We start from the raw sequence: 18585 nt of genomic DNA, 5'->3' as shown, positions 1-18585 counted from the left end.
GGCAATTCTCAAAATTGTTTTTATTTATATTAACCATTTATATGTATCCACAGCAGCATTCTTAATGATCCCCCACTTTATATACGCAGTTAATTACAGAGGAGGGGCGAGACCGAACAAACTCACGCAAAAAAAAACAGAAATAATAGAGATGAAGCGACAGGGGAGGAGCTGCGGTTACACCCTGTATCAACATGCAGTCATGCACATTTCAGTTTATACTGAAGCCTTTCCACGATTGCATCCACAGGATTGAAAATCTAAACAAGTACATATATATTTATATAAAAACAAAAAGAGAAAAAAAGGCTAAAGAAACAGAAGCCAAATGAAGTTTATAAATCAACAAGACGGGGAAAATAAGTGTGTGTGCCCTCTGTATTAAAAACAAAACAAAACAACGTAGCAGGTCAGCACCGGTCACAATCCGTTTTTTTTCCTTTTTTTGCTACGTTTCCAATCCAAGTCACTGAAAATGCTGCCAAACACATCAACCTTGTAAATAAAAATAAACAATAACATTTACACACGTTGAGCCTCTCTAATAAGTCGATGTAGCTTTAGATTAACAGGTCTGGTCGGTTGGAGGTTCTCAGCTTGAAAACCGGACCTCAAGGTGCGTCGGTGTGAGGATGCCCAGCAGGGGGCGCCGCCAAGTCGTTAGGAGGCCGAAGAGGATCAGCGGCTGCTTTAGTACGAGCTGCTGATCTGAGCCCCGAGATTATACGATGTGTGTGTTAGCGTCTGTGTGGGTGGATACAACTACAAGTATGCAGCTTGTTATGGGGGTTGATGTGAGTATATCTGAAGGTCTTTCACAGGTGAAAGATCCTCGGAGCTCACCTCCAGATCTTCAAGCGCTGCACCTTCTCATTTAGTTTTTTTTTGTGCCGACTAATGGATGAATCTCCAGGGATCATCGGCGTTCCCTTCCACTAGTCCACCTCCTCCATGTTGCTGTAGGATGGAGCCGCACACTCCCCGGAGTGGGCGAAGAGGTCGGAGGGCACCTCGGGGGTCAGCGTCGGAGGTCCTTCAGGGTCCAGGTCAGCGCCGAAGAGCGACTGGCTAGAGGCCTGTAAAATAAACCAGTGTTAACCGTGAATCACACTGATTTAGGATGCTGGGAAACGATTCAAACAGTGGACAAAGACTTAAAAAAAAAACAGAGAAAAGTGAATCCCCAGAAGAAGGAGGATGCTTTATGTAGCAGAAAGCAGCATTTACATGGAGGTATCTAGAGGCATTATTGCAGAGGAAAATTCAAATAGGTTATGATTTTCTTTTTAAATACAGTACTTTCAATAAATCAGTATCTACAAACTCACAAAATACATGATTATTCTTTGCAGGTAACATCATATAGCAGACTACAGAGGGTTATCCCTCCTTTGAAATTCAATCAAATCAACAAAGAAAACATCAGATTTTAGAGGTTTAAAAAACAGCTTGTGTTCTTTTAAACTCAACATTCAACACCACAGTCGTGTACGTTGAGCTGTAGAGGATTTTAAACTCGATTGCATAGACTTAAATCAAGCATACAGTCTTTAAGGCAAACGTCGGGAATCCCTGAGAGTCGAAAACACAATCACATAAATACACGACCGCAGAGAATTGATACAATCTGTGGACAGTTTTCAGTCTAAACAAGTGTGACAGACTCTCAGAAGAGTAAAACGGAATGAAAACATCCAGATTCTTAAGCTGCTGAAGTGCAATTAATCACCTTTAGGGTTTCAGCATGAAAATATGGTTTAAAGTGAACATTTAAGAGCTTCATAACTGTCAGGTTTACATTCAGAAGCGGATGGAAGCTTCTTGGCTTTCGTAGGTTTCACATTTTTCACACACAAAAAAACAATCCAGAGAATCTAAAATCCTCACTTTGAATATGGCTTTAAAGATGTTGAATAAAAACACAGCTAAAAACACACATTGTCAGTGAAAACAATGAGGAAAGATTACAAGAAATAAGAACTAATGACAGTGAAATAGAGCACAGATTAATAAAACAGGACATTTAAGAAATAAAATGGTGGCTGGACCAAAACAGCAAAGACCAAAATAAAAGTTTTTTCTCCATATTTAAAACAAATCACAGCTGAGCTGATCTTAGATTTGCAGGAATCCTCATCATCTTTAGAGCGCACTGAAGATAAAAGCTTTTTTTAGCAATTAAAGTTATTTCATCAGAATTCTCTGCTTATAATCATTTTGTTGATGACTGAACAAAAACCTCAAATAAAAGGCCCCAATTATGACGTCTGTCCCAAGCTTTCAACCACATCTCCGGCTTCTTCGTTTAGTTCAACGGCTGCTTGCAGGTCAAGAATGAGCTTTCACGGTTTTGCACGTATTCAGTGTCGGTGATTCATCTGAATTATTACAAGAAATATCACAAATTTGGTGAAATGTGGACATAAACAGGAAGCCAGAGGTAAAACAGCACATGGAAAATATAGTACATAAATTACATGGATTTTAAAGGGTTCAGCCTTGTAAAGTTACACACTTTTAGTAGTCGTGGTGTTGTGCAGAAGGAGCTGGAGAACAACAAAACCTAAATACGAGGGTGTTTCATAAAGTTTTTACCCAGAAATAAGGGGCATAAAGGTAAACTGAAGCTTTATTTCAGTGTCCAGAAAAACTCAAATGTTCCAAACAATCTACAGCTGCACGACATAGTGTGTCAGTTTGTAGTGCTGTTTGAATGTTCAGTTACAACAGTTAAACCCTATAGAGTCACTCAAAGTATCCCACAACACACTGGAATCAAGTAATGTACAGCCAATGGTCACGAAGCAACATTACATCCCATCATGCATTGTGTTTAGGGCTGACGACTTGAAGGACCAACAAGGATCAACTCCACAGATTAGTGATGTATTTTGTAGTGTTAAGGCGTGTTTTCTGTGAAAAATATCCTTGTAGAGTAATGTGATGATCAGCGTTGGTCTGTCTGTTAACAGCATTATTCAAAAGCAGACCAACAGATTTGGATGACATTTTCAGGGAAGGTCAGACATGACACAAGGACTAAGTGATTAGATTTTGGCAGTGATGTAGCTTATGGTCTGGATCCACGGATTTGTTAAAGATTTCTGGATCATTGGGATCATTTTCAGGGTCTTTTTCAATCAAAACCTTCTTGTTAAAATGGCTTTTAATACCGAGCAGTACGGTGATATTTTATTATTAGGGTCCGAGCACCGAGGGTGCGAAGGACAGGCGGTGCCAGGGCACCGACTGTCCAAGGCACCAGCGGTGCCAAGGACCCTATTGAAACCCTAGGGTTTATTATTATTATTATTATTTTTATTTTATTTTTTTTTTCTCCCGTAAAGTAAATTGGCTTTTTGGCGGCCTTATCATACTCCAAAACGCGTGAAATTTGGCATGCACATCAGGACTGGCGAAAAATTTGATATTTTATGGGAGTTGCGCATGTGCGTGTCAAAATGGCTCTATAGCGCCACCTGCAAACTTGAAAAAGTAGTCATTAGGCCAACTGCCACAATGTTTCATGTACAGCTACAATATTTGGTGGGCATATGCAGAACATCTGGACACACCAAAAAGTCAATTACAGCCACGCCCTAAACCCAACAGGAAGTCGGCCACCTTCAATTTGCTGTAAATTTTTCAAACTTAATCGCTCCTCGGGAAATGACTTGCCTTTTTGGCGGCCTTATCATGAACCAAAACGCGTGAAATTTGGCGTGCACATCAGGACTGGCGAAAAATTTGATATTTTATGGGAGTTGCGCATATGTGTGAAAAAATGGCTCTATAGCGCCACCTGCAAAATTGAAACAGTGGTCATTAGGCCAACTTCCACAATGTTTTATTTACAGCTACAATATTTGGTGGGCATATGCACCACATCAGGACACACCAAAAAGTCAATCACAGCCACACCCTAAACCCAACAGGAAGTCGGCCATCTTGAATTTGCTGTACATTTGTCAAAATTTATAGCTCCTAGTGGATAAGTCTGAGAGAACTGAAATTTGGCCAGTACATGCACCAGACCTTTCTGATGAAAAGTTATCAAAAACTCAACCAGAAGCCAAAAGGTGTGGCCATGGCGGAGCCTCAAACAACTGATCCTTCGCCATGAAACAGGAAGTGGTGTCTAATTCTTCTCAACATGCTCCAATCTGCCTGAAACTTTACATGTATGATGACAGTCCTGTCCTGATGTCATCCACATAGGGACATTCATTGACAGTCATAGCGCCACCTTGTGGTTTCAGGAAATAGACATCTTTTACACTTTCATGCCCTATTGTTACCCAGTTGATCATATTCACTTCAAATGCAGTGACAACAGCCTAAACACATTGATGATGCATCCCAGTGAAAATGGTGACTTGTCATCAAAGGGCGTGTCTGTGGCGGCCAAACCAATTTCGATGTTTCGCCATGAAAATTTAACGATTCATATCTCAGTTGAACAACATCCTATCTGCCTCAGACTTCACATGCTGGATACCAGGTCCAGTCTGAACACATCCACACTCATAAATTTTGAAAAAGTCATAGCGCCACCTGTTGGTAATAGTAAGTTTAAGGCCTTATATTTTCAGGTACAATGGCCCCAAACTTGGTGATATCATGCTGGAAATTGGTCAGTCGAGTCTTCACCTCTTGACAATCACACACTGTGAAGGGTGTGACATTTCATGTAACGCTGTTGCCGTAGCAACCAAATATCGCCATGAAAAACAAAGCCCTTTCTGACAGGTTAGGAATACTCCAATGCTCACAAAAATTACCACACACATCACCATTGACCCAAGGAACAACACTGTATGCATCTCGGCACTGCACATGCTATAGCGCCCCCTACAGTATTTTTAACAAACAGCCCCCCCAGCACGTTTCACCTACATCCATGAAATTTGGGAGGCTTATAGAGCACATCAGGACGCACAAAAAAGCCTCTTGGAGCCATGTCCTAAACCCAACAGGAAGTCGGCCATCTTGGATTAATTGTGAGATTTTTGATGATTTTTCTCATTTTTGAGAGTTAATACCTCCTAGGGGATAATTCCAGGAGACCTGAAATTTTGTCAGTCCACACAGCAGGACTTGGTTTGGAAAAGTTATCAAAAGTTTAACCAGAAGCCAAATGGCGTGGCCATGGCGACCATCAGCGTTTTGATGCTTCGCCATGAAACATCAACTGCTGTATAACTCTCCTCTGCATGCTCCAATCTGCCTCAAACTTTCCATGTGTGATCACAATCCAATCCTGATCACATCTACAGGCCAACAGACACTCTCAGTCGCAGCGCCACCTGATGGAGGGACAGTAAATGCTGTATAACTGGCCTCTACATGATCAAATCAGCCTGAAACTTTTCATGAGTGATCAGAGTCCAACCCTCATCACATCCACTGTGTGAAATACACTCTGAGTTACAGCGCCACCTGGTGGATAGACAGGAAATGCTCTATAACTGCTCTGAACATGCTACAGTCTGGCTGAAATTTTAAATGTATGATTGGACTCTGGTCCAGATGCGATTCAGAGGCCGACATACACTCTCAGTCACAGCGCCACCTGGTGGACGTGCGTGGATTCACGACCAGCGTGGATGCGAGGACCCGTCCATCGCTGCTTGCAGCTTTAATTACTTTTATTTCTTTAGATGGCATATTTTAGTGCTGTCTTATTGTTGTGTATTTTATTGTTCTGTTGTATATTTTATGGGCTGCACAGTGGAGTGGTGGTTAGCACTTCTCGCCTTGCAGCTAGAAGATCCCCAGTTCGTGTCCTGGCCTCCCCAGGGGCTTTCTGCATGGACTTTGCATGTTCTCCCTGTACATGTGTGGGTTTCCTCCCACAGTCCAAAACTATGCTGAGTTAATTGATTATTCTAAATTTGCCCGTAGGTGCGAATGCGATTGTTTGTCCTGTTTTAAGTTACTGTATTTTTGTAAGTTATTTTCTGCTTTTTTTTTTTTTTTACTGTGAAGCACTTTGGTGGGGCTTTTGTAAAGGGCTATAGAAACTGTTGCGGACTTATTGAGACGTATTCGTTGGAAATGGTGCAAGGAAAATAATAAAAACAATAATCAGCATTGATAAGTTTATCAAGCGACATATCACGACACAAACAAGGAAAAGTTACTTTCATTCATTAATTTTGGAAAATAAGCTTAGTATAATAAGAATTTATCACAAAAATGCCGGTCGCTTCACCATCGATCTGATATGTTTTAACTGAGCGACAGTCGTGATGAAATTAATGTTGCTGAGACTAAAGTTGTTGGAAAGTTTGCAGAGGAGCTTCCTACACAGTTCACTAGATAGTAGTTCATCGTTAGGAGGACGGAATGTTTGAATGGCTTAAAGCTGGTGAGTTCATGCCAGTAGGGATAGACCAAACATCAGCATGATGGATTATTGTGGCCGATATTTAACATTTTTCGGGTCATCCGTTATTGTCCGATCATTGTTCAATGAAATACTTCAGGTATGATCAGCCTCCTCTCTCCGTCATCCCTCTGTGGTCTCAGAAATGTGTGAACAAGAAACCAGGAAGTTGGCTTCTCTCACAGTGGCTAATGCTACGCTAACAGCTAGCGGCTAAGTTAAAATACAATACAATAACTTTATTAATCCCCGAAGGGAAATTCAATAATGAATAAATAATAAATTTAAGAATGGAGACTAACCTGAAACAAAGTCTGGAAAACAATTAGCAATTTAAGATCCTGACCTTAATGAGAAATAAAAGATATAAAACAGTGAATTATTAAGAAAATGGATAAGAACATCAGGAGACAAACTGATCAAAGTCTAATTGATGATTAGAAAACCTTTGTGCAATTATGTCAGCACATGAATAAAAATGTGAGTCTTCATGGAAAACACGAAATTGTCTGGTTGACCCCAAACATCAACTATCGGCCGTTCTTGTTTATTAAAAGTCACCACTGGTATCGGCCCCATAAGACCCACATCGGTGATGAATAAGGTTCATGTGTTAACAGCTTAAAACCTCATTGGGCTGCTTCTGTCACCTGATGCTGTGGACAGAAGCAGTAACACATTAGCTCCAAGCTTTCTTCTACTTTTTTTCTTTGATTGTTTCCAACATTTGAGTTTTTGTGGACAGTATGAGGCTTTATAGCTGCTACAAAATGGAAGTTTCGCCCCTTGTTTCCAGGTTTAGCACCCTCGTACCTCGTCTCTGGTTTACATCCAGCACCTTCTTCCTCAAACAGCCGAACATTCGTTACTTATTGATGTCTGAGCTCAGCGAGTCACCAACCACCCAGCTCAGGTCCAGCTGGTTTTGTAAAGCAGAGGGTAGACCAGATTGACGAAGAGAGCGAGCACGGCGGTCAGAGTCCCCAGGACAAAATATCGAACGCAGTCGTCGTCGGGATAGTCCGACATCCTCTGCCCGCGGTGCCGTCGCACCGGCCCTTCGGCTCTGTCTTCGTCTTCCTCATCCCTGTTCGTCTGTCGCCTTCGCAGCGCAGAGCGAAACAGTCCGCGGGGCCCCTTGTCCGGACCCTCCTCTTCCTCCTCCAGTTCCCGCCATATTAGAGAGGCCTGCGATTGGCGGAAACCGGTGTCAGCTTCTGGGAAAAGGCGTGGTCTAACAAACATTACATCAGAAACTTCAAACACGTCTACCTGCTGATTCATGAGCAGCCAATAACATTTACTATCGATACTTCATAGAAACACTGGGACAAAACCAGACGGACAGGTGAGGTCAATTTAGGACTAAACACAGGTGAAGAAATAAAAGCACCAGCAGGTCTAAAACCGTCGTATAAAAAGAAAAGTTTCATACTGAACGAACCACAATCAACAGAAAATTCATGTTTTTAAGTGAATAGAAAGTAAGACTGAGAAAAAAAACACATTTTTCACGTCACATCTGTCAGATTTTGTGATTAAAAACACAAAAAGGTACCCCATTAAACATCCTGTGGTGTTATTTTCCTTTTCTATTCATCTTTGTTTTGTTTGAACACTATTCCACCGATCAACATGAGGCTGTAAAGCACCAGCAAAAGAAGACATGACCAAGACAGAAAGCTGTCAAGCAATGCAGATTCCCTCTTTTAAAAAATGATTTTCCAAATGTTTATCAAGAGGGAATATACTCCAACGTGCCTGCTAGACCATTAGGGATACACACAATCTGATTTGCTGAGAAACACTGAATGCAAACATGACATCTGATTGTTAAAAAGAACATCAGAGAGTACAGACACCAAGAATCAAGCTCCCACTTTGACTAAAAGTAATAACTCAGGACACACAAGCTATAAGTTATGAAACAAGTTCAAATTGTTTATATTACCCTATGTTTGTTTTAAATAGAGTGAAAATACCAGAGAAGCATGCTATTAAAACCAAAAGAAACTGAGCATAACAAGATGCTAATCCTTCCTGACAGCCGAGCTTTGCTGAGTTTAGATTAACGGACCGTCTCAGTGATGGGCCTTCCCATTATGAACCCACTGGATTGAATGTTATTAAGAACCTCAGAGCAAAAGCTGCTGTCAAGACTAATAGAAGAGTTCTCGGTTCTCAGAGGCATTTAACACACAGGATTCTCTCTAAAGACCCGGCAAACGATGTTAATTCCTCATTAGCGGCTGACGTGTTATCGATTTCACCAAACCTGATGAACGGCAGATCTCGTGTTAACAACTTACGAAGAAGGAATAATGAAATGAGGTGTCAAAGTAGCAGGAAAACTGATTCTAGATCAGATGGGATAAACATGATTGACTTCATTGTCACTGTAATGGGATGCTACCACAAATAGATTATCTTATTTGAAGTAAATTATCACCAGTGAGGAACACGCTCATTGCATGGTACGACATTACTGCAATATTTAACGGTGGTACTTTTAAAGACTTGGTATGCTATTAACCAATTTAATCAACCTGTTAAATTGGATTCTGATGGTGGGAAATCCTTCAAACTATGTGCAACTTCCAGTCTTGATACCGTACAATGTAAGTCTACAGACTAAAACTAAAGCCTAAACCTCTGCAATCGCATTATAAAAATCCCTTTAAAAGGTTCTATTTACTGTGTTCTCCTCACCTGGCTGGCTGTAGCTCCTGCAGAGGTGGGCGACTCGGCTCCGACCGGTCGGAGGAAGCGTGGCGGCCGCTCCACCGGAGAGTTTCGGCGGCGGTAGAACAGGACGTAGGCGTAGCGGGTAACCACCTGACTCTCCTCCACCATCGTCACCGTGCTGTCGTCAAACAGACGCCAGCCTGAGAGACAGTAGAGGAGGAGATAGAGGGCAACGGGGTGGTAGGAGAGAGGAGGTAAATAGAAGAATTAAACACTCGTCAGAACAACCAGATGAATAAAGAACTAAACCTCAGAGACTGTAGACGCTGCAAAAAAGACATTGTCTTAGTTGAATACCCCCTCATTATACTATATAAGTACAATAACCCTGTACTATACTATATATGTACAATAACCCTGTACTATACTATATATATGTACAATACCCCTGTACTATACTATATATGAACAATACCCCTCTACTATACCACATATGTACAATACACCACATATGTTCCGCCCGTGTTTCACCAGGACGGATATTTCTGTTGCACAGCACGTTCACTTCCTGTTCTGATGCTGTAATGTGCATGCCAAGTGTGGAATCCGATTACCATCCAGCCATACTCACCGACGTCACTGCGCTGGCTGTTCTTGTCGCTCGGCAGGCGAGCGTAGGCGGTGTAGTGGCCTCCGATCATCCCTCCATAATGGTTGATGACCGCGTACAAGTCATAGATCGGAGGCTGCTGCATTTCGTCCTTCTGGCCGATACAGAATTTACTCAGATCTAGATTCCTGAAAGGACAACAAATAACCAGACTGATCAATGCTGGAGACTTTAATCATCCTCAGCACGTTGTGTGAGTGGAAAATATCACACCTTTTTTTACACTCAACCACAAATATAAGGACAAAAAGTGTAGTGAAAGGCCGCTTGTGTTTACCTGACGGGGAAGTCGACCATGTCGTTGATCTTGTCCCTCCAGATGAAGCTCCTGAAGGAGAAGCGTTTCAGCTGGATGATCAGAACATTGGGCAAACGCCACAGCAACAGTTGCTTGGAGGCTTCGCGGTGCTGCTGGCACTTTGGACAGTACCTGAACAAAGCAAAACACAGATTTACAGCTACAGTGATCTGTTCTCCAGACAAGAAGGAGAACCAATAACACGTCTAACCAGACCTGTAACTACATGTCAGGTTCACAGTTTCTTATTTTGAATCTTTGAAACTAAAAGCATGAAAAAAAACTTTTCATCTCCACTTTACAAGATGTTAGGATTGAGTTATCAGGTTTGTTGCACTTAAAACCTCTAAAGTCTGAGTCTGAGACAGAAACACTGAAGGTTTTACCACTGATTTCACTCATGATGTCCTCTAAGGTATATATTAAAAATAACACCATATGGACACGCAAAGAGTTTAAAAACCAAGAGTTACATCTTCAAAACTTTGAGGCAGATTTACTTTAAAACCTATTCAGCTAATTATCAGGGCTGGGACATTAACGCGCTAATTTCGATTAATTAACAAAAAAAACGCATTAAAAAAAATAACGCATTTAATCACACCTTTCTCAGTTCCCTGTTTTGTGGCTCACCAGTAACACTGATGAACACTCCAGAACAGTAGGTGGCGGTAACGAACCTAAAGCTTATTTTTCAGTTGTGAAGACGACGCACTGAGTGATATGAAGAAAGTTTGGTGAACAGTGAAGGAAGACGAGACCACACTGAGCTTGTCGGGTGGAAAGCTTTCTTTTAAAGATCTTGGTTAAAAGTGAGGTTGTGTGTAAATTGTGCAACAAAGAGTTTTCTGATCACCTTAATGTAAAACATGTTGCTGTTAGCACCAGAGCTAACGTTAGCAACAACAGTCCTGGTACCGGCTAACAGTGTAGCCATCCCACAATAGACCACTTTTGAAGACATTGAAAGTGTCTGAGTTTACAAAAAGTTTTAAAATGTTTAATATAATCTCTTCAATTGGACTTTGAGTTTGCAGTAATCAGTGAATGTAGTAGACAGATGAAAAGTGCAGGTAAATAGAAACAAAACATAACCCTATTTGTTGTTAAAGTTCATGTATATGTCTATTCATTGATTCAGTCGACAACCAAAATTTACTTGAATTGAAAAATTATGCTTGTCAAATATTGCTATTTGACAAAAAAGTGATTTATCGTGATTAATTAATTACAAAGCCTCTAATAAATGAGATTAATTTGTGTCCCACCACTACTAATTACATATTATATATAATTATAAAATAGGTTTAATATCCTGCAAATTTGTGTTTTGTTTGATGATTAGGAACAAGGATTTGTGTAAAAAACAACATACTGACTTATTAAATAGACAACAGAGCCGTGTCAGACAGTCAGCAGGGACCTGAACCATCCCCTCCACACTCACTTCTCCCTACTGCCCTCTAGCTGGAGGTACAGGACTCCTGGGTGGAAATGGGTGCGCTTCAGCAAAAGCTTTGTCCCCTCCGCCCTTGCTGCTCATAATCACCAGTAGTATGTTTTCCACCCATCTTTCACCAGCATGTGTGTTGTTCTATTGTCCTGTGTTTAACTGTTTATAAGATGTGTATTTCTTATGTACCTGGCAGTGTCGGTGACAATGAATATCCCCTTGGGGACAAGAAAGATCTATCTATCTATAGCTTGTCACTATGAATCACTTACCTTAATTAAAGACAAAACTATTGGAATTCTCTGGTGTAGCTTCTCCAGAGTCAGAATTTGTTTCCTTTCTATGTTCCAGATATCTATCTATGTTCTGGAAAGTTGCTCAAACAACATCAGAATAAAACACTGTCTTGGTCATTTCTCTTCTTTGACTAAAGAGTTAAACTAGCATCTAAATGATTGAGATCTGGAGCCCTGAAATTCTCCGTTTGAGGCTAATTCAGCAAATTTACCTTCAGCTGGGTGATTTCCTGTCTCACATGACACGACTACACTAAAGGTCATTTTAGAGTACAACTATTTTCAAGTTTCTGTCCGTAAATACTCAAGTGTTTGGGTGAATCTCTCCAAAAACGTAGCGCAACGATAATCTTGGACAGTCAGAAATATGAAACATTTTGTATAATTTTAGAGAATCCAAGTACAAATAAACTTCAACGATTTTATTTGTGCCTTGAATAGCAATTTGTTACACAGCAAGTACACAATAAAACAATGAAAAACCAACTAAAGGTTCCTACCAGGCCTCTTCTGGTGCCAGGACCTCTGGCTTGGTGAAGAGGTTGAGGCACTGCTCCAGGGTGAAGTGTCCGGCCCTGGCGGTCTCACTCAGAGATCCGGGATCCTCCTCATACTCCAGCTCTTTGGAGCTCACCAGAACATATTCCTTCAGACGCTCGTTGTTTTTCCACACCAGCTCCAGCGTTGCATCTTCAGGGAGGTCAGCCAGAGCATCCTCTGCAAGGCGGTCAGTAGGGGAGGGAAAAAGTAACGTTGTCTGTCAGGTCTAGACACAGCAAATAAACTACACGCTGCAATATAAGACACTAAAACACCACCAAGTTTAGTTTTAACAACACCCATCCATCCATTGGATGGACACCACTGAATCCTCATTAGGGTCGTGGGGGGCTGGAGTCTAGACCAGCAGACTAAGGGTGAATGCAGAGGACACTTGGATAGGTAACAGGGCTACACATATACCCCTTTTCCACCAAGAAGAACCAGGTGCTAGTTCAGTGCTGGTGCTTAGTTGGTTTAAACCTCGTGCCTCCTGAGAACCGGTTTGCTTTTCCATTGGCAAGGAGTCATGTTAGAGCCACGCTATTGGACATTTTTGCTTTTCTAAACATTAACACTAAACACTACGACTACACGCTACAGCTGTTTTAAAAATGCCCGTTCTGTGTTTTCATCGGTGATCGTTGGTCAGCATAACCCCGCCCCCAGCCCCTGACATACTCGGTTCTTAGCTCTGGCCCAGCAAAGAGTTGGTGCTCGCTAAGCACCAGTTTTTGCAGCCTGGAGCCAGTGCTTAGGTGGTGGAAACACAAAGAACTGGTGCTAAGTCAGGCTCTGGCCCCAAACTAGAACTGGAACCAGCTCGGTGGAAAAGAGGTAATAGAGGCAAACAATCACATTCACACCTATAGACAATTTAGAGTCAACAGTTAACCTCAGCATGTTTTTGGATTGTGGGAGGAAGCCGGAGAACCTGGAGAAAACCCACACATGCACAGGGAGAACATGCAGAAAGATCCCAGGCTGTGACACGAACCGGGGGTCTTCTAGCTGTGAGGTGACAGTGCTAACCACCAATCCACTGTGCAGCCCCTCAAATAAACTGGACAATAGTATGACAAGCAACCCAACTAAATTTAGTGCTGAAGAAAATCCTGCTCGTACCCTTCTCATCCAGCCGTTGCTCCTTGTTGTTGGAGTCCAGCAGGGCGATGTAGAACTGGCTGGCGTGGCCTGACGCTGATTCACTGGGGTGTTGGTACCCCGTTACTGCAGCTGCAAAATGAGGGACAAGGGACAGAAATAAGAGGATGCTGCTGCAAAAAACTAACAAGTGCATCAATGCTGGAGCATCTGTGTGTTGTGTTTTTACCTTCAGGTCGCACTGCCTTCTCACAGGAAGTCTCCTTTTCAGCATGAGGGTCCAGAGAGCAGCAGGAAGTGGAGGAGATGGGCTCAGAGAATCCTGAGTCTGAAGTCCTGGTGGTGGAGATGGACACCTGGGAGGAGGAGAGCGAGTCCGGCTCTCCGGAGTGGACTGCCGAGGCCTGAGCACACTCTGCCTGGGATTCGGCCGGCTGAGAGGGGCTCTCCATCTCCGGATCGCTTCCCCCTGCGGTACTGCTGCCGCCCACGGCCTCATCGCCCGACCCGGGACACTCTGGAGAACCTGCCGGCATCGGAGGTAGGTCAACCCTGGACTGGGGGGTTTCAGGGGACGTCCTGCCTGACTGGAAAGGAGGCTGGAACACGTTGACGGAAAACCTGCAGAGAGAAGAGCATCGGGGAGGTCATTAGAGGTGTAACAGTGAGTTTGGGTTGGTGATTTTCTCTTTTTTAAAAGCACGGGTGTAAACATGAGGCACAGGGGGTCAAAACCGGCCCTCCATAGGGTCCAATCCGGCCCACAGGACGACTTACCAAGATATTAACTGCAATTTTTTAATAGAAGTAACTGCTATTGTAAATTTGTCCACAACTTTTATGTATTTCTGTATAAATTTAATACATTTAAAAGTCAGGGGGATAACGTAACCTTCTTCCTTAATAGTTCCTATTTTAGTTTGTATGATACGATATGTCAGAATTACTACACAGATGTAGAAATTAATGTAAATTTAAAATAATTTCTAGTTCTTGACAAGTTGTTTTGGTGTTTTTTTTGTCTATTTTTTGTCCATTTGTTTCTTTTATTGTCATTTTTGTTGCTTCGTAACTTTTTGGTGTACTGTTTTGTCTCTCTTTTGTTATTTTGTGCCTCATTTTTGTAATTTTTTGCCCGTTTTTGTTGGTTTTTTTGTCTGACTGTCATTTTGATCATAAAGAAAAACACTACATCATTCAGTTCCAGACACCTGTGACTAATTTTTTTTCCTTTGTAGACACGCTGTGATCTGTAAGTTGTAATGTGGAAATGATAAACTGAGGCATGATATTGCTGAAATTTTATGTTTCTTAAGAAATTTCAGTTTGTTCATAATGTTTTGCAAAGAGATAGTTCTATTAAAAACTGAATGTGAACATTTTCAGAATGTATTTTTTGGCACTAAAACAAAGGGAACATTTGGAGTTTTTTTAGATGATGATGCTATGATTTCATTGGTCTGATCCATTTGAGATTTAAAGTAAACAACAATAACCCGGTGTGTGTTTGTGTAGTGTTTTATTTTCGTGCATGTTCTCATGGCTTTACTAAAGCACATTCTGGAAAGAGAAACACCGCTTGCATAATATTTGGCACCTATGTGAGATGGAGTGGTGTCAGAAGTAATAATATGAAGGAGGAGGGTGTTTTCTGTTCTTACAGGCGGCATCAGAGATGGATTTGAAGCTTTAAATAACAGCAGCTGTGAGCATAAGTGCTGCTCATTGTCACCTCTCGTCATTTTAATCATTTAATGCTAGGAGATAGTAAAGTCTGCTTACGGTTTTATGTCTAACAAACGTATAAAAACGAGGCATTAGGCTCTGATTTAATCACTAACATTTTTCTGGAATCTCATTCATCCATCTGTGCTGCTGGCATGGATGATAAACCCCTAAATACAGAGAGTACTGGTCCGATTATTAACGTAGTTATCTGAAGAAAGTTTACTTGAAAAGATGCAATAACAAATAACTATCACCCTACTGTTGTCTTCTCAGCTTTATGGAGTTTCACGGTGAGTTTTAGCTTAATGTCTAGCTGGCTTACTGCACAACTTTACTGTTTACGTTTGGTTTTGGCTCTCATTGTTTTACAAAACAAAACTCCAAACAGAGTGCAGTACTCCACCAAGGCTGCTCATTCCCCCATATGGCATGGTCAGAAATGAAGCATTTGTTTTTTAAATGCTGCATTTGTTGATTAGTTATTAATGATCAGAAATCAGGACTACATAGAATGTGTCCATTTAACATAGATGTACCCACAAACAAAATGATCTTGCACAGGCGCGTGTTATGCACGTGTACGTTATGTATGGATAAAATAATGCATGTCTGTTTCAAATAAGCAAGAACGCCGTTAGAAGACACTGGGACCCCAAGAAAAAAAAAAAAAAACTCGTGGCTGCCAGTTGTTGAAGAAATCTTCCTAATGCGCCCTAAATGCACATATATCCAAAACTGACACAGATCATCCATTTTATGTTGTTTTTCTTTATACATTCATATATGAGTGTGTTACAGTTTAAACAGCATTACTGTAACATGCTGTAAACAATGCACTTTACTGCTGCTTTGCATGTCTGGTTAGATGTTAAACCGCTTTTCCTCAATAAATTTGAATGTAAATGACAGAAACATGGTCAAAATGCACACTGTACAGAACTCAAGACAGTGGAAACGAGCTGCAAACAGACTTCCCACAACAGCAGCTACTGTTTTGCTTCATCTTTCCTTTCAGTGTGGTGTTTTGAAATCTCTACAAAGTGAGGAAAAATGGAAATGTATTCCAACAGAGACCCTTAGTCAGATGTAGGGCTGCAACTAATGACGCGTCGACTAATCGTCTGAGCACGCTACGTCACCAAAAGCGGAAGTGAGCGCGCAACAAATCGCAATCCAACCGGAGCGCGGAACATGGACGGACATTGGCACTGCATCGTGCATGTATTATGTATGCACGATGCAGCGCACATCCATGATCATTCGTAAACACGGATGTCAGCGTTTACTATACAGCTGTATCTAAACGCGGACATCCGCGCTGCATCGTTCATACATAATACATGCACGATGCAGCGTGTTTCGCGCTCCGGTCGGACGCTGATTTCTGTTGCATTGCGCGCTCTTGATGACGTATCGTGCTCATACGATTAGTCGATGCGTCGTTAGTTGCAGCCCTAGTCAGACGCAAATGTCAAATGATGGTTTGTGTCTTAAATCCAAAGCAATCAGGGTACCACAATAAGAACTGCTTTTTTTTTTGCAAAGTCCATTCAAACAATATTGCTGTCATGACTCAAACATTTAAATCAGTTGGAACATGTGCATGTTTGAGAGAGTCAATATTCAGATGAGGTACAGCCAAAATGATAACTAATGTGTGAACTAAGCTACAACTGGATGCACAGACTGATCACCTGGAGTATCCCTCGAGCAGCTGGCTGAGGCGAGAGTAGGAGAGTCGAGACTCCGGCACGCTGACCAGGAAAGGCAAACCAACGTTCTCTGTGTTGGGCCGACAAAGACCCTTGTGATTGGGCCAGTGGTTCCTCTGACACACTCTGGGGAGAGCAAAACAAAAGAATAAAAGATCAGTTTATTTTTGAAATCAAGATTAGTTTGATGGTCCTAACTAGGAACATGTTAGCTTCAAAGCAGCAGCATGTTATCTTAGTTTCAAACTAGAAAAATAAAAGCCTCAAACCTCCGGCAACCTAACATCAAACTGGGAGCACGTTTGCTTCGAATCGACATCAGTTTAGCTAAAAACCAGCAGCATGTTAGCTTCAAGCCAACAGCATGGTAGCCTGGATTCAAAGGATTTTGCAGCTGCACTACTAACGAACTACGATCTTTGTTGTGTGCTGCAGGCCGTTATTGAAAATGAGAACTAGTTCTCAACTAACGTACCTGGTAAAATAAAGGTTAAAAAAATTCTACAATAAAAAAATTTGAAAATAAAAAAGTTCAGTGGATTTGCTCCTATATATCACTCTATGGCATTACCAGCCCTTTAACCCTTTAAGCTTCAGTGTACCGCCGGCGGTACACCTACTAATTTGCATAGGAATTTCAGGAATGTCCGACGGGTGCAAACGCGATTATACAAACACTATACACCGATGGAAAGCTTAGATTCTCATGAATCTGCCGGTATAAACCACTTTCAGATGCGATTACCACAGCGGGTGAGAAAAACACATTTGTCCGACAAAAACAAATATTCATCCATCCGTTCTCTATACACGGCTTCAAAGCACACAGCGCGACTCACATTTCCGGGTTTATTATTACACACAAAAAAAAAGATTCCACAAAAAACGGCCATAATCCAACCTTTTACATCAGACGACACAAGCCAGTAAACTATTTTGTCCAAAACATGTCCTGAAGTCGGTATAAAATCCCCGAATCGGTCGTTTTCAAGGAAATGCACCTCCCGATGCGCGTCCAATATTCCCCGTATTTTTCGTAATTTTTTTTATTTAAAAATAGAATATTAGCGATTTTTTGTACTGAAAACGGCTGGAATTGACTGAAGCTTAAAGGGTTAACACCTACCATTGTGCTCATCCACCAGGACATATTCTTACTTCTTATAGTGTAGTGCAATTTCTTTGGAGTATTTTTATGTGCTTTACATCAATATAATCCTTATATACCAAGTTTTAATATGTCTTAACTAATGCAATAAATTGCTTACAAGTGCAATAAACCTAAAAAAAATGAAAACAGTTTTTTGCTTTTTTTCCACTTATATTTGAAAACCCAGAAATAGCATAGCTGTATCAATCAAATTAGTTCCACACTATCCCATGGTCTTGTTTATAAAGATTTTTGTTTTGTGCGCTTTATTATGTACTTTTTACAAACCCGTCCCTGCAACAAAAAAGCGCTCTGAGACCTGGTGAATGTGTGAAATGTTAGTGTAATTCCCCAGGTTTTATATGCAAAAAGAATGATTGATCTCTCTTATCTGGTTTCAAATCTACCACCAATCAAAAATGAAAACGCAGTCATAGCCCCCACGCTACGCTGGCCTCTGTAGGGTTCAAGCAACATTTTGAAGGAAGTTTGTTTTGTGGCTTTTATCCAGGTTGTTTTACATCCTTGCTGGTGCTGTATCTACTCCCAGATGTACGCTGC

General features: G+C 41.4%; 1 protein-coding gene across 6 annotated transcripts in view; it reads right to left on the bottom strand.

Annotated features, from left to right (window-relative positions):
- Positions 1-18585, bottom strand: part of usp19 (ubiquitin specific peptidase 19) — a 45004-nt gene continuing 26419 nt past the window's right edge. For 4 of the 6 annotated variants that reach the window (XM_051949813.1, XM_051949816.1, XM_051949815.1 and 1 more), the window contains exons 19-26: positions 16857-17000; positions 13664-14055; positions 13456-13566; positions 12291-12507; positions 10021-10173; positions 9705-9871; positions 9098-9273; positions 1171-7576 (exon numbers count right to left, since the gene is read on the bottom strand). In XM_051949813.1, the coding sequence (XP_051805773.1) occupies positions 7298-7576; positions 9098-9273; positions 9705-9871; positions 10021-10173; positions 12291-12507; positions 13456-13566; positions 13664-14055; positions 16857-17000 (1639 nt within the window). In that variant the 3' untranslated portion in view covers positions 1171-7297. Of the gene's footprint in view, positions 1077-1170; positions 7577-9097; positions 9274-9704; positions 9872-10020; positions 10174-12290; positions 12508-13455; positions 13567-13663; positions 14056-16856; positions 17001-18585 lie in introns of those variants that run through there. The other 2 variants (XM_051949817.1, XM_051949818.1) reach the window with 1 other exon arrangement.

Source organism: Acanthochromis polyacanthus, chromosome 6 (assembly GCF_021347895.1).
Source record: "Acanthochromis polyacanthus isolate Apoly-LR-REF ecotype Palm Island chromosome 6, KAUST_Apoly_ChrSc, whole genome shotgun sequence".
Lineage (NCBI taxonomy): Eukaryota > Metazoa > Chordata > Actinopteri > Pomacentridae > Acanthochromis > Acanthochromis polyacanthus.
This window is presented reverse-complemented; position numbering and strand designations above follow the sequence as displayed.